At 37.6% G+C, this 16579-nt stretch overlaps 1 protein-coding gene across 1 annotated transcript; it reads left to right on the top strand.

Moving 5' to 3' along the window:
- Nucleotides 1-2589: 2589 nt before the first annotated feature.
- il13ra2 (interleukin 13 receptor, alpha 2) lies at nucleotides 2590-13903 on the top strand (the record flags this gene model as incomplete). The annotated part of the gene is made up of 9 exons (XM_079237821.1): nucleotides 2590-2671; nucleotides 2942-3093; nucleotides 4404-4560; nucleotides 4666-4786; nucleotides 4947-5131; nucleotides 5312-5466; nucleotides 7652-7799; nucleotides 11578-11686; nucleotides 13816-13903. The coding sequence occupies 9 exons, from the start codon at nucleotides 2590-2592 to the stop codon at nucleotides 13901-13903; spliced, it is 1197 nt and encodes a 398-aa protein (XP_079093947.1).
- Between the last annotated feature and the right edge of the window lie 2676 nt (nucleotides 13904-16579).

The following is a 16579-nucleotide window of genomic DNA, read 5'->3' on the forward strand; positions in this document are numbered from 1 at the left end:
GTGTACATGGACGCAGTTCGCGTTGACTGTAAAAAAAATAAAATAATTCATTGCAAAAATACAGGTTCAGCCAAAGTTAATGCAGACAAATCGAGTGAGTATCGTCTGGTTTACAGTGTTCCTTTGTTGAACTCTGGCAGAGGAATAGTAACACAATAAAGAAGGGAATTGGGGATTTGTTACTTAAACGACTGTAACTTCAGAGGATACTCACTTGCTTTGTCTTTCTCAGACTGCTGAAGCCTCATATGAGCTTTGGCTGAAATCCACAAAGTATTTTTTCACAGAATCAGGACTGGATTTTGGGTCCCATCTTTTACACTGGAAACTCCTCAAAGGGGGATTTCTTCAGGGCAGTGTGAACTAGAGGAAAGATTGTAGCGACTGATATCTCTTACTGTGCATATGGGTTTTGTGAATAAGACAGATTTGAAACCACTTGAACCTACCCTTTAAAATGTTTGCCCTGTTTGGAGGAGTCATACAGATACAAATCTTCCACTGATCCTCTACTAAGAGTAATATCTGATTGTCTGTAAAACAGATTTTTTTTAATGAATGTGTGTGTCATCATCTGATTTAACTGTCCTATCCGATTCTTTATTATTTGGTTATTTTGTTGTACAGATAAAAAGGGACCGTGGCAGTTATTTTACGAGGCGTGGGAGCAAGTTACCATGTTTCTGAAGCAGAAACAGAGTGTTCTTCAGTTTGCTTCTCAGTGCTTCTCATTTCATAGCACAGCTGCAGCACAACACAATGAACGTTCACAAATGTCTGCAACATGGAGAAGTCCGTCTGGCGTAATATTTTCCTAAATAACTTAGAGGTGCTGTTATATTTCCTTATGTGGTTTGATGATGAACCCAATTCAATTGTGCTCCTGCATTGTTGCACTACTTCTGTACCTGTCATTTTTTTTAAATGTATTTCTTCATATCATCTCATCCAAAGAAAACAGTGAATCAGTGAGTCATGTCTAAATACTACACTGCCAAGAAAATTCAATGTATGTACATACGCTTTTTGTACTTTAAAACAAGTCAAATGCATGCAAGAATACTGAGTGGCTGAAGCTGAACCTTTGTACATATCATCTGTATAAACTCCAAGGATTTCTTACAAAAAAACAAAAACAAACATGGTCCATATAAAATAAAGTCACATTCTTTGCAGCAGTCTGTCTTGTCTTGCCATGCCATCTCAGTGGAGTTCCTTGCTCGATGTGCCCCGAGTCTGCTCATGATAACAGGATTTATTGGGGAAATGCACCGGCTTGTTCATTGCGTGGATAACTGTAATTATAGACTGTGCTGGAAATTACTTCCTTGTATCATTGTGCGAAACCAAACTAATAGTAGATACGTGCTAATTTGGACAGCGAGTCCCAACACATTATGGATGGGAATTATTTATCACATCCTGTCTTTATCACATCCTGTCTTTGTCTCTGTGTTCATGTTTGTTTTCTTGATTGAACCACAGCTCGTCCTAAATCTGTCATTTCCATCTTTTTTTGTCAAGATCAGTTGTCTTTCTGTCAGAGCTCAATATGTGTTCTGTTGTTTTATAGATGAATGTTTACTGTAATTAAGAAAAATATGACTCCTGTCCAGGAACCTAATACTCTATACACAGAAAACAAACCAGCCGGTCGTGTTACCTGTGTGTCCTGTCCTGTCCTGCCTCAATGTACCTTGTCTTTCAGTCAGCTGACAGCCACTGCACCATATCTGCCATGTTTTTGTATGCAATAGGTTCCAGTTGTTGCTGATAACCTAATCTGTGAGGCTGACCTTCCTCTACACTCAACCTCACCCGCACCTATGCTGAGGAAAAAGAAAGAAAAATACATATGCATCTGGGTGCTGACTAAATCATCACTCAACAGGTGTTGACAGGTGTGAATAAAGGGTTTGTTCATACTGTTCCCATGGCAACAGTAATAATTAGCCTCATAATAATATGAACCACGTTACAAAAGCCCTAGACTCACCAAATCTGTTGAAAACGAAGAAGACAATTTAACACCAACCAGAACACTTTTGTTTCACTGACTCTTGTTTGTGGTTCATTTAATGTAATAACACTCGTGTTTCTAATAGCTGAAGTGGAGACAATATTTCCTCATGATTTTGCATATGGTGTGTGCGCGCGCGAGAATATGTCCAAGAGGTATTATTGTCACCAGGAGAAGCAGGAGTTCGGTGGAAATGTGTTCATCCACACAAGAGCCAACATGAAACGAGTGAAACAAATGTGTTTTTCCTAAATAGCAGTCGGTCTCCACCCTCTTCAGCGTCCTCCTCCTCAGCGCGTTATATTTGTATTCACAAGACGTCATATTAAACAACGATTGCCTTGAATAGAGTGAGACTGCCTCTGACCGGCCCACACCGAAAAATACCTGAACTCGCCTCGCATTCACGTAAGTACATTATTAAGTCTGTCAGCTTTATTTGTTGAAGTAATATTTAATGTGATATTATATCAGTCATTGTAAAAATCTTGATCTTCAACGTCTTGTTTTTTTCGGGCTTAAATTTATTTAATCTCTATTTGTTTTTCACAGTCTTGGTTTACATCGGAATGGCGAGTAAATCCTGGCAAGCCACACTGATGCTGCTGTTAGTAACTTGGCCGGAGAGCATGCGTTGCAATGGACCGACTGGTTTGTCCAGATTAGTTTACGTCATTTATTTATTAGTGTATAACATTTTTAAAACCAAACACAATGAAATAAAACGCATTTAATTGGGTGCACAATAAATGAATACATTTGGCAGAGACAGGGAGTTATTGTCAGTTTGGGATTCTGTGAAAGAGGGTAGTGCCTCTTTAAATACAGGTTGAGCATTAGCAGTCATAGTAAACAAAAGGCTTTTTCAATAGAAAAACACAGTGACACCCTCTGTAAATCTGTATATGTTTTCTCTTGCAGTGGATCCTCCTGAGGACCTTGTGATATCAGACCTTGGTCATCTTGGACATCTCCAGATTAGATGGAGCCCCCCAGCCAGCTTCATGAATATGACAGAGTGCACAAAACGATATCAGCTGGAGTACTTCAACACATACAGGAACAGCTGGACTGTAAGTGCTCACAATTCCAATCAAATCTTACACACAGTTTCTTAATTTGCCTAATCTTTATTCTTTGATCTTCTTGCAGTCATTAAAATATCAACATAAATACTGTCCATTACATTAGGGTGAGAAACTGCAACATCTTGATTTAATAATAGCCATATCCTGATGTAGTACATGGCACTATGGTCGTTATTCTTAAATGTGTTTCAATGTGAGAACAGGTTCACGTGGCTTCAGTTTCATGCAGCTTTGTTGATCATCTGAGAATAGTCCAGTAATATTCCAGGGCATCCCTAAAACAAGACTTTCAACACTGTTGAAATGGTTTTGAATGAATGGAAGCAGTCCCCTTTTAGCATTTTGTTAGTCAGTGTCTTTTTCTTTCTTTTTTGGGAACAAGCCAAATGCCTAAGTGATGAATCTCAACAAACATTCGGTCATTGCACCACGACATACTTGAATGAACCCTTTTGGTTTTATCTCTGCCTCTAGGGCGCGAGCAGGTACAAACACTGACATTTTTCAAGAGGATGCTGGTGCCTGAGATATAAAGATTTTGACAGATATGACTGATATGGAATGACTAAGACAACGGTCATATCTGTACCCATTGTGACAATGACTATGACTAGTGGGACGATTAAGCAATAAGGGACGAGAGGCAGTACTCGATCGTCAATAATGTACGAGGAGGGCCGGCAAACCCTTGTACATTATTGTAGATACAGTACTGCCTCAAGTACCTTATTGCTTTTATAATACGGTTACCTGCGACATAAATAGTAAGTAAATAGTAAGCTGCCTTTCAGCACATAATAGTTGTAGCCACCAAACGTTGCGTATGCAGTACTGGCTCTCGTACCTTATTGGTTAAATAAAGTACACCCCGTGACTCTCAACCAATCAGAATGCTTGATTTCATCTACTTGTATTATAATTATGCATAAATGGAGCTCTTTCACAGCCTCATTTAGATCAATTTCAAACAGCAGCAATGAAATCTTGACTTAATTAAAATGTATATATATATTTTTTTTCCTGATGCATTTATTGTTGGTTATGATTTGACAGTTTCTCACTATACTTACATGCTTCAGGACATTATTTTCGAGTGAACACCTGAAGCATAACATTTCAACAATAACCATGCTTTGAATGCACGGCGTCAAGTTACCCTGAATAATATCTCTTGTGGATATTCAAGATTGGGATGCAAAATGTATGTCCAAAAGGCATTTCTGTTGAATCTTTGAGTGTAGGAAATATAAATGAACTGTAAATTGAATAACAGGATTGTGTTTCTGGATTGGCAGGCTATCAGGACTGATCGGCCGGAGCACATCGCCCAGTTTGATCTGATGAAAGAGGTGAGAGTGAGAGTGTACACCTTGCTGAGTGGACCCTGCACCAGCGGCACTATGCTCAAGAGCACGCGCTACACTGAACTGGTCCAGAAACCTCCCAGCACAGGTCAGTTCTCGGGTGTATAAATAGTGGTATATACACATTAGAATGAGATATTTGGAAAATGTATGAATTATCCTTGATTGGTTTTAATTACCTTTCTACCTGTAGGTGTTGTGGGAACTGCAGTCCAGGATTTTGTATGTGTGTACCATTATAGGCAGTACATGGAGTGCAACTGGGGAGGAAACCCAAAGATGCCTGCAGACTCGCGACAAAATCTGTATTTCTGGTATGGTATTTTTAGCCATTTCATAGGAGGTCAGTCGCACCACATATTTGGTCCAGCATTTGGTCAAACATTGTCAAACCTCAACCCATCAACAAAACAGTCTAGGTGAATAGATAGTGCCCATTGAAGCAGTGTGTTATGTTATCTGTCTCTTCCCAAGGCACAAGGAGCTGAAACAGGCAGATGAATGCCCGAAATATGTTATTTTGAGCGGAACCAGGAGCGGCTGCAACTTCACAGGAAACTCCCTCCCAGAGTTCACTGATATCAACTTCTGCGTGAACGGCTCCTCTCCTGAAGGTCCCCTGAAAACCACATTCTTCTCCTTGCAAATCCAAAACCACAGTACGTGAAGGCTTGCCTTTTCATGTAAACTCAATAGCAGCATAGTGATTATTATGACCCTCATGTTTTATGCTGTGTTTGTTTGGGGTTATTACTTGCTCCACTCGGATCTCGGCAAAATATATTTGTCTTCCTGTCACAATCTGTCAAATGTGCGCCATTGGTTTAATGTTTATGCAGTGAAGCCTGAAACCACAGAGAAGGTGCATCTGCAAACGGGTCCAGGCAAGCAGCTGGAACTGCACTGGGAAGGTCCAGTTGTAAACGTTCCTGGACACTGTCTAGAATGGGAGGTGGAACACAAACAAGAGGGACCTGATGGGAAAATTGCTTCGGTTAGTAATATGAGCCTTTCTGCTTCAGGGTTTCCGTGTATAGTTTTCCACATCTGTTGATTGTTCAGCTTCAAGAGTGATACAAGTTATGCAGAATTAAATTAGACTGCTGTGGGAGCCATGTAAGCATAGAGGGAAGAGTCAAATAATCCCTAAATGGCAAGAGCATGTGCAGTGTTATACACTTCAAAGATGAAATGCATACGATTACAATCAGAGTCCAGAAGCAGGCAGGTGTAACAGCCAAAACAAATACCTAAACTCCATACAGCAATGAATGCCGAGCCAGCAAATAAAGATGATAGTGACGAATAAGGACTGATCTCAAGGGAAGTTAGAACGGATGAGCAGGAGGGAAGGAGAGTGCAGGACAGGTGACACTAATCAGGGCAGAGCAGACAATCAAAAAGATGGGAAAACTCAGAAGAATGGGAAGTAAAATCAAACTTGACACAAGGAGGAAACGGACTAAACACAAACCCAAGAGCATGTGACCCGGTGATAAACCCCGCACAACGCTCGGAGTAAACTGGAGCCAGAGACTACGTACCAAACATAAGACTTTATTGACAAATTGGGTAAACTATAACTAAATCAAAAGTGCACAAATAAGAAAGTAAGTTGTAGTGGCCATTTGTCCCGTAAATCCAAATAAATAAATATAAATTAAAGAAAATAAACCAATATCAAAAAACCACTGATGCACCGTAGGTTTGGTTAAATGACGCAGCCAAAATAACGCAGGGTCCAAGCGGGAGTCCGGTTTTATTACTATTTATTGTAACTCAAATTATCAAACAAACAAATAAACAAACAAAACACCCCATGCTGCCTCTCCCGTGCTAACCTGTCGCTGGCTGGCTGGCTGAAACCATCTGCCCACCCAGGTGCATCCCGGTCCTGTACCCGCCTACTCCTTTAAGTACACCAGGTGCCCACAGCATTACCCAATTAACAAACTAAAACCTACGTAAACAACTATAAATAAACAACATCACTTGTGAACAAAAAATAACTTATATTGTTAGTAAATAGCACCTACATAAGTCATGTGGGACTAAAACTGCACAGTCAGGGAGGCCAGTGTAGAGCTAAATAAAAACAGTAAATAATCACACAAACCAAATAAAACAATAATAAAATGCCCATGCAAAATATATATGGCTGCTCTATAACCTAGGTCTCCCTCTCCAGCACAAAACCCCACAAGCTAAAATCAAACATAAAAAGGCACATGTAATTGATGACTTTAAAAAGGACATGCAAATGTAAAAGGCCTGGGAAAAACCGTGGTCGCTCCAGCAAGGACTCTTTAAAAAGAAAAGGAACAAAAGATTATGTGACATTGCTAAAATTATTCTTTTAAAACCTGCATGATAAAGAAGGAGAGCTCACCAGATTAGTCCCTCAACTTGGCTGGCCTCAGCTGCTCTCAGGTGTGTGTGTCGTTAGGCAGAAAGGCACAGGTGCGCTTCCCACCCTCTTTTTAAAGGCTCTGCCCCTTTGCCTGGGTCCTTAATTGCAGGCTGCCTGTGACCTGCCTTGCCACAACCATAACATTCATCATCATTTAATTTCTTCTGACATCCAAGAATGTTCCCAGAATTTCTTCGTGGAAATTGCTTTCCTTCAAAAACCTGCACTGGCAGTCATTTTCTTTAGTCATGCAAGGACCACAACACATGCACAACAGAACAGTAACATTAAAATACCTCAACACCACCATCATTAAAGAGGTGAATACTGAGACCGTGATGAAATTGATGAGAATATTTGCAGTGCAGTTTTTGCTATACTTTTAGACCGTTCTTTATTGATGTTTTTAGAGGATCATTGTGTTTGTGGTCATCAATATTTAATAGCTCTTTAGCTTTTATTTGGCCTCCACTGTTCTGGGTCGTAAGCTGCTAGATGTCTGTATTTCCCTGTTTGCTAATTTTGTGTGTGCAGTTTGGTGCTTCACAGCTATAAAGGGCTGGCTAATGTTGTTAAAGGCTGAGAGTGGGGGACTGAACCAAATGTGCCATAAAACCAAAACTAGTGAGCGAAATGAAGACAGAAATGTCTATTAATGCATCTTAAATTTAGTTTAGGCATTGGGTTATGTGTGTTGACTCTCTAACTTAAATGTGTATTGTATTCTAATAATTTCTTTACAATTTTTGGGGATTTTTGGGATTGACAGGAGCAGATTTCAACCAGGCAGATGAGCCTCACTCTGCCCTCCGACCACGACAGTCAGAGAAACTGCTTCAGGGTTCGGTCCAAGTTGCACAAGTATTGTGCCGACAAGAGCTTTTGGAGTGAGTGGAGTCCTCCGACATGCCACCCAGGTAATGATGCTTTAATTTACCACAACATTGCAGTAAGTATTTTGTTTTCGTTATTACAAAGAAAACCTGTGAAATATAATTTCTAGCAAAACAAACAAGCTTACTGTCAAACTTCAGTCTTTGTCTGGATGTTCCCATGAGATATAGCAATGTACCATAGACATAGAAATGCGAAAAATCACAAGCTTGTATGACACCTTAAATTCCTGGGAGATTTATTTGTAATCTGTTTTTTTTCTGGAGGATTAATCCAAAATGTTTCCAGGTATAGAAATAAAAAAGAAGCAACTTTTTCATTTTAACTCCATCAAAGAGTTATCATGAGCTACACTTATGTTTGCAGTCCTTCCTTGAAGACCATGATGCCATCATAAAACAGTAAGTTTAATTATGTGTTGTTTATAATTCTATAATTATTAGGATATTGCAAAAACTATATGCCATATTGTACCAATATGGCATATAGTGCATATATTTATAGTTCAAATTGATTATTATTATTTTCATGCCTTCTGTTCTTATCTTTATTTTGTTCTTATCATTCAGATTTTGTTTAATGGATAATCTAAGACAAAAATAGCTTTAATAAATGTGTGTTGAGATGTTAGAAGTTGTGAGAGCCATATATCGTCACCTTTCTAAATTAATGGTACCAGTCATTTTTTCAGGTTTTTCAGAAAACACAAAACACTTGACCAAATGTAATAGGGGTGCACAAGGTGCCTCTAGATACTGCTCAACAGGCATACTGTAATACCGTTCAAATTATGTTATGATTACTAATATTATGTTCAAGTGAGATTTTCATTGACACAAATGCTAACTAAATTGCTAGCTTAAATGCTAGCTTCAAAATACCATCTTGAAAAACTTGTAAAATGGTCTATGTCACCTTGTCTTTTGAGTTGGGCAAAATAAAATGGCCTAAGTCACACTCTTGACATAGGCCGTTATACTATAGGGGTAGAATCGCATGATCTGTTCAACTGAGGATGTAGGCGATTTTAACAGAGGTGGCCAGTATCACGAGGAGATGATTTAGGCAAGAAAATCATTTTTGTCAAAAAATGACTTAGACCATTATTTTAGGAAGGTGACGACATGTAATGACATTTTGTGGAAGTGGCATACTTATCTGCTTGACATCTAATTTATGTCACATCAACAGGTGTATCCAAATAAATATAACATTCCAGTTCAGGCTATTAGAAAGCATTACAGCATCATTGCCTTTTACAAAACCAAAAAAATACAAATAAATAGAAATCCTAATTTTTACAAACTTTCTAATTTGTCCTTATTTGTTGTTGTTTTATTTTACAGCCGCTGATGCTGCCAAGATCATATTCTTCTATAGGCTTCAGAGAGGATTAGTACCATCCTGAACAAAATGTTATGTCATGATCATTTTGAGAGGTTTAAACGTAAAGGTTTACACGTAAATGCAACAACACCACAAATGTATTTTTATTCATTTCAAATGTATTTGGAAATGTGTACCACTTAAAGCAACTATGGGTCCCGTAAATCTATGGGTTATGTAAATCTAGTTTGTTTTAATTATTATCTGAGTTTATGTTAAGTGTTGAATTACTTCAATAGAAGAATGTCCCTTTGGATGACACAGAAGAAAAATATGATTTTGTTGCACAACCAGTGACTCAAACTGTCTACAATGTATCCTTGCATCAACACCTTCCAGGGAAAGAGAGGGAATTGGATGCAACAAGGACTGAAATGCACATATTAAGTCTTTTTTTTTTTCTCTCAGGAGAGACTTGTTTAGAGTTTAACAATCATTTATTACAATTGCATATATTTGAATACTGCAAAGTCTATGGCGATTGCAGTCCACCCTGACTTGGGGTAAGCAAGGAGTAGTGATGCTGATATCTGCTAAGGCAGAATCCCCCCTGGAGTCCAGACACCGATGGTGGTGGTGAAGGGAGTTGCTGTAACCTGACGATGAATGAGGAGCAGGACTGAATGCTGACTGGAGGTGCCTGGGGTGGAGGAGGGTCGCATCTGTTTGAGCTGAAATGACAACTCACAGCAGCAGAGAGAACCTATCTTAAAAGTTTGACAACAACGATGTGATTGGCTTACAGAAACTGCACGGAATCTGATTGGTTCATTTAACGTATACGCCCCCAATCAGCTGATGGAGTAAACTGGGAGAATTAGAGACTGAGATTATGAATAAACAGGAGTGTAAAGAGTGTCTTCTTTAATGAACTTCTGCTAGAGCTTCATTTTTGAAGGTACTGGCTGACAAGTAGGATCTAACTATTTCTGATAATGTATCTAACCTGAGTGTATGTTGATTTCTGGGGCTCTAAGCTAAATTAGATGAAGCTGCCAGCTGGTTTCCACTGATGTACTGTACTGTATGGGGACTTGAAGGAGAAAGTGTCTACACACTGTCCAAAAAGTAGAAGGAAAGGGGGTCAGAAGGGCTCCAGCAGTTCATTTTCTCTCCCAGAAGGTAAATGTTTGTAAGCCTATGTTTGTAATCTATTTCACCTAATTTACAAATGTTGAAATGGGTCTCACACATTCCTGTCTCCATTCTTGTTAAAATCTCCTTTTGGATGTACACCAATGTTGCATTTACAAAGTCTTTTTTTTATGTTTAGTGATTGCCTTTTTACGAAATGTATTACCAGTTTGAATTCCTACTCGCACCAAAATGGAGGAAATGGACCTAAAGTATCTGTAGCTTCAGCTTGATGAATGAAATTCTTTGTCATTCTCACTAAACATTGCACTATTTCTATGCCGATATGACGATACCATATCATATACTATTGGCTTTACTGCAAATCAGAACTGTCGTCAATTTAATCTGCTTTTGATGACCGTCGGACCTTTTTTCTTCTTATCAATTAAACAATTTCTTAACTCCAAAAAGAAAAGGAATATGCATTTCACAAGAGCACATAACTTTGATGTTACTCTGTGGATATATGATACAGCACAGCAAGTGTAGCAAATCCTACAAAACTCATGAACTAAAAAACTAAAAACTCTTATTGGATTCTTGCTTTTCCTTTCAAAATAGACTATTATACAAACCACAAATCTATCAACACTGAAGATAACCCTTATGAAGATATCCCTTAAACCACTGAATGTAATTACCACTGTGTCATTTGAATCATTTTGCTCAAGATAGCTATCACGCTTTGGCTGCACGAAGATGACAAAAGATGGAGACGCACGCAACCAAATTAATAATAATGTCTACTAATTTAAAGAAAAGCACAAGAGGAAAACATACAGCTAATTAAACACAATCAGCTGCTGAGATAATACAAAGTTGAGTTTAAAGTGTATCAGTATTCTACACTTTGCACCATTAGAATGAACTGTAAATTCCTCTGAGGGAGGTTTAATATTGTGTTTGTGACGGTTTTAATTAGTGTGTGTGTGACTACTGCTTTGTTTGGCATAATTGTCTAATTGGGATGATGTTATATATATGTAATGTGTTGGCTGGTCTCGAAAATAAAAGGTTCCAAATATCAATTGAAATGTAAAATAAAATGTCTAATACAAAATGTTCTTATAAAGCTAACACAATCCAATGGGTCGAATTTACTTGATTTATAAAATGTTTAAATAGGGATCTTCTACATCTTTTGGATATTGCGTTGATAATATTGTTGTTTATGAAGATTTTAGTTGACTTGTCATTATAAGGTTAATTGATAGATGCTTTTATTGATGAAGGAATATGTAAATAAACCAGACCTTGTGTGTGTTTGCTTTGTTTTAGAGAAGAAAGAAGTGGCACCTGAACCAGGATGGGACATGGTACCAATCTATGTATATATCGCTGTTGCCATCATCGCTATACTGGTGCTGTCGCTGTGTGTGGGGCTAGTGTAAGTAAATATATATATATACATATATACACATATATACTGTTGCCATCATCGCTATATTGGTGCTGTCGCTGTGTGTGGGGCTAGTGTAAGTAAATATATGTATACATTAGGGCTGGGCAGCAAACTATTAACGGCATTAATTATTTGATCATGCTTTAACTCGTTGTTTTCTTGCATTGGGAGGGGCTTAATGCTGTCGCAGACAGGTGCTGCACTTTAAATCTATCCCAGACGGCGTAGTTCAGACCTGGGCATCTTATGGCTCTCCTAGTCCGGCCCGCGTGAGGTCAATCAAAAAAAAAAAAATCAAAAAATAAGATGCACGCCATAAATGCAATACAACAGCACTGCTTTTACTCTGAAGGCGATTTACGTATGCGCGCTCGCTTCCGCAGCCTCAGCGACCGGCTTGTTGCCAACAGACTGAAGCACGTCTTGTAATGTAGTTTCTGTCCTCAGCGAGCAGCGGGTGCTGCCGCGAGCCGCTCCACCTCACAAAGCCCTCACAGACTCAGTCTCACAGGAGCCTCGCTCTGCAGTCTCTGCGTCCAGATTTAACATTAATCGCGCATGAGCAAAGCCGCCGCTGAGATACCTGTTAGCTGTCCTTCACATCTCCACCTTATTCAACCAGACTTCAGTGCACTTGTTCAAGCCAACACAGACTGGACTTTTCTCACTGAGTAAGAAAAACTGAACTGAACAAGATCAAAAGCACTTGCTTTTGTATAAAGTTAATCAATTGCTGGTCTTTAACATACCTCTTTAAGGTAAGCAACAAACTGAACATGGACAAAAGAAGGAGTGGCTTGTCCCTCACAGGGACCCTTACTACTGAACAGACTGTTTATGTTCTTCCCTGATAAAAGACACATGTTTCTTCTTCAGCATGATATTAAGCTGTTTTACATTAGAATAAAATAGTCTATAACATCTGAAAATGAATACAATATTTAATTGAATGACCAGTCATATAGAAGCATTACAAATATAAAATACATATTTTTTTCTTCTCTAGCATATATTTTTGATTTATATACTGTTGTTAACTTGCTGTTGCTCCAGTGGGCCTGTTATATTGTTCTGATAACATTACTTTAAAATAAAAGTGCACAATACACTAGTTTTACTTCATTATTGAATTTGGCGAAGAATCATGCGATTAATCAGTTAATTTTGTTCAACTTTGCCCAGCCCTAGTATACATATATACACATATATACTGTTGCCATCATCACCATACTGGTGCTGTGTGTGGGGCTAGTATATATATATATATATATATATATATATATATATATATATATATATATATATATATATATATATATATATATATATATATATATATATATATATATATATATATATATATATATATATATATATATATATACAGTATAGCTAAAAATTAAAATAGCATGTTAGTCCTGCATTTCCAATGTAATATATTTTAAATGGTAGATAAGGCTTTTACGGAGGTTACACAAATTATAACATTGACTGGGCAAGCTACAGAAAAACTGAAATGGAGAGCATTATTAGACAAAGATTGAAGGACAAGGCAGAAGCAATAGGAAGAGATGAAAAGGACCATGGTATTACAGTTGAAGGGGCAAAAAAAAATAAAAGTGACAGTAGAGCATTTTACAGTGCGTTGTCTCAAACATGAGGAAGAAATAAGGCATTTTATTCGAGACCTCGCAAAGTAGATTTGATCTAATAAAATTAGAATGATCAATTACTATTTCAGTACCGTAAAAAAAATTGATGATCGAGAACATACCAGATTTGTCTTTTTTCATAAGTAAAAATTATATTTCTTTTGTCGATCATTGTAAATATTAGCCATCTACACTTCATACCACTTGGTGGCGGTAATGCACCAAATTATTGACAAAACTCAAAGAGGTAGAAGAAACAAGAGTCCACTCAAAGAGCACATGGGAGAAGTTTTCCCTCAGGGCTTTCTGCCATAAACCTCCTTTTAGGGAACAAACATACTTGGTTAGATTTAGGAAAATATCATGTTTTGGGTTAAATCAAACCCTTCCTGTCAGGCAATTCTTTTGGACACACAATAAAATGAGAAGAAAAGCTCACTGCAAACTGTGTTTCCGTTTCAGGAGGATCTCTCGACAAGGGAAGAAGCCGGACTCTCTGCTCTCCACCCTCTTTGCAAGAAATTCTGTACTCTCAGCGACGGAGGCCTAAAAAACAAGAAATCATGCTCCTTCATCGCTCTCAAACACCACCTCTGTCGAATGTTTGATTGGAGAATTAAACCTCTCTCATTTTTCAGGGTCTCTGATTTAAAATCAGTCATTGAAGCTTTGAAAGATGCCACACAGTCATTACCTGAGATTGCAACCCCTGTTGAGTTACTTAATAGCTACATGTTACATACAGTATTCTATTAATCCAACATAATGCACTGCACTAGCGTAGGAAATATCATTTTAACTGGAATTGTATTTTATGTTTTATTTTCATGGTTGGCTGTTTACTTTTTGCCAAAACACTTGCCCGCTGATTTAATCAGAAGAGATGACGGATGTTGTTTTCAGGAGAAATTAAGTTGTTTTTTTGTTAAAGGGTTTACTTTTTGCCTCAACTCTTGCCAAATTGTTCAGAATTATTCTATTATGTTGAATTCCAGTATAACATAATATAATTATATGTTTGAAGTGTTTTTACTGTACACTTCAAGGTTTTTTATCACCTACAGAATTTAAAACTTGAAATGTGTGTTTCAGGTGCTTTTAAAGACAAGACTCCTTCCCAGTTTTGTCTTGAAAAGTTGAAATCATACAACAAGGCTGCAATGTTTCTGTAAGTGTGACTTTTTTCTTTTGGTTCAAATACATAAAATTAACAAGATCACATGCAGCTTTCATGTTCTCATTTTGAGCCCTTACTGTTTGTGATTCCATATAACTTAAAAATCATTTCAACCGATATTGTTCAACTGCTGTTACTTTAAGGTATTTATCAACAATGACCTGCGTTTATTATTATTGTCTATAAGGGAAAGATAATACAATAATGTATTTACCAGAGTATACTGTTTAATAGGATTTTGGGGTGTATGGTTTACTTCATGTGGTTTTTATATTAACAAAATGCCACTGATATCAGGAGTGTTTTTTTTCTAATTGATTGTATTGCCTATTTTAAATAAAGCGTACTGTTGGCACTATGAGTTGTAGTTTTGTGATCTACGGATATTTATGGATACAAGGACTTCAGGAAAGTGTCTCAGTGTGTTTGTTATCCATGGGCTGATGATAGCAGCTCAACCTGCTGAAATCTTCATCTCTATAAAAAGTTTCCTTGAAAACTTATATCACTGACATTAAAAGGTTTGTATCGTCTGTTGACAGAAGAAAACGTTTAGAGGTAATTTACTTCTTGAAATGAAAATGGTTCTGTAAAAATATAATATAACATCTTCATAACCTTGTCTGTCATTACTGAAACAGCTGGTAATACCTAATAATCTATTTGTTTTCCTTGTTGTATACGTCATGATGTATTTGTATAAACAGGAAAAATGATAACACTCTTTGCTGCAATGTATTTATAATGTTTATGTTGTCTAGTCAGGTCTACACAGAATCAAAATGTTTTTACAATTTCCAACAAGTCAACCTTAGTACCAGATATGGAACAAGCTATGAAATTCAATTAAAACAGTCTCTTGAAATCCCCATGGTAGGCAGTGGCTCTCATTTAAACTTCAGTGATCTTTCATTTCAAACAGTGAAGAGATACATATTTCATTTCCAAGTGTAACAACAGATGTTGACATATCAGTGACATAAATATCAGTGTAAGGTTACATGACACACATTATCTTTTATGATGATAGCAAATGTAATTATGAAGATAACCTGAGTGTATATGTAGTTAGGGATACTTTATTTTTGTTATAGCTCCTGTTGCCCTCTAGTGTTCAGACAATCTATTGCACATAACACATTCTAAGATGAAATTAGTGTAATTTATATTTTCAGCAGATTTGCTTGGATCTACAGAGTAAATGATCGCGTACAATATATTTTGATTACCTTTGTACAGCTGTCTATGCCAATGTTTTTCATTTAACATTTGATATGGATATGTTGGCACATGTGGATGTGATGAAGTGGTTATGAAGCCACAAGTCATATATAAAGGCTCTCTCATTACCTTTATGTTTGGGCATTTGCTGTACGAAGATTGAAACTTTACAAATAAGGACGCTCTGATTCAGTGGGCATGTATGTTTCTTTTTTTTGTTCCTTGCTCTAAACAGACGTTCATAGATCAAATCAATCTGCAGTGCAAGTGTACATGAATTAAATATAAACTTTCCACTGCATGATATTTTCTTTCATGTTGGGAAAGTAACCATCTGGCTCCAGACTGACGTCGGTTTTTTAGTGTTTGATCTGACATTCATTGATATCCACAAGGTCAGTTATGCAGCTGACAGCTTCCCACACCAGGTCGCCTCCTTCGGACCTGACTGTGTGCATGTGTGTGTCTGCGGGTAGTTGTGTTCTTCTATGATTCATCAGTAGAACATAAATGAGAGAAACATAAATCTCTCTCTCTCACACACACACACACACACACACACACACACACACACACACACACACACACACACACACACACACACACACACACACACACACACACACACACACAGATAGTCCTCATGTTTATGTCATGGGGAATTAGAACTGTCCAGATTATTTAAATGCAACCTCTGACTGCTACCCCTGCCTGCATGACAAAATAACAAAACAGAAGATAACTAAATAAGTGATTTGACACACAATGTTGAGTATACAGTGGCACTATGTTGGTTTAACTGGACCCAGGGGGCTGCAGGGCAGCAGA

The sequence above is a fragment of the Taurulus bubalis genome (genome assembly GCF_910589615.1).
Source record: "Taurulus bubalis genome assembly, chromosome: 2".
NCBI lineage: Eukaryota > Metazoa > Chordata > Actinopteri > Perciformes > Cottidae > Taurulus > Taurulus bubalis.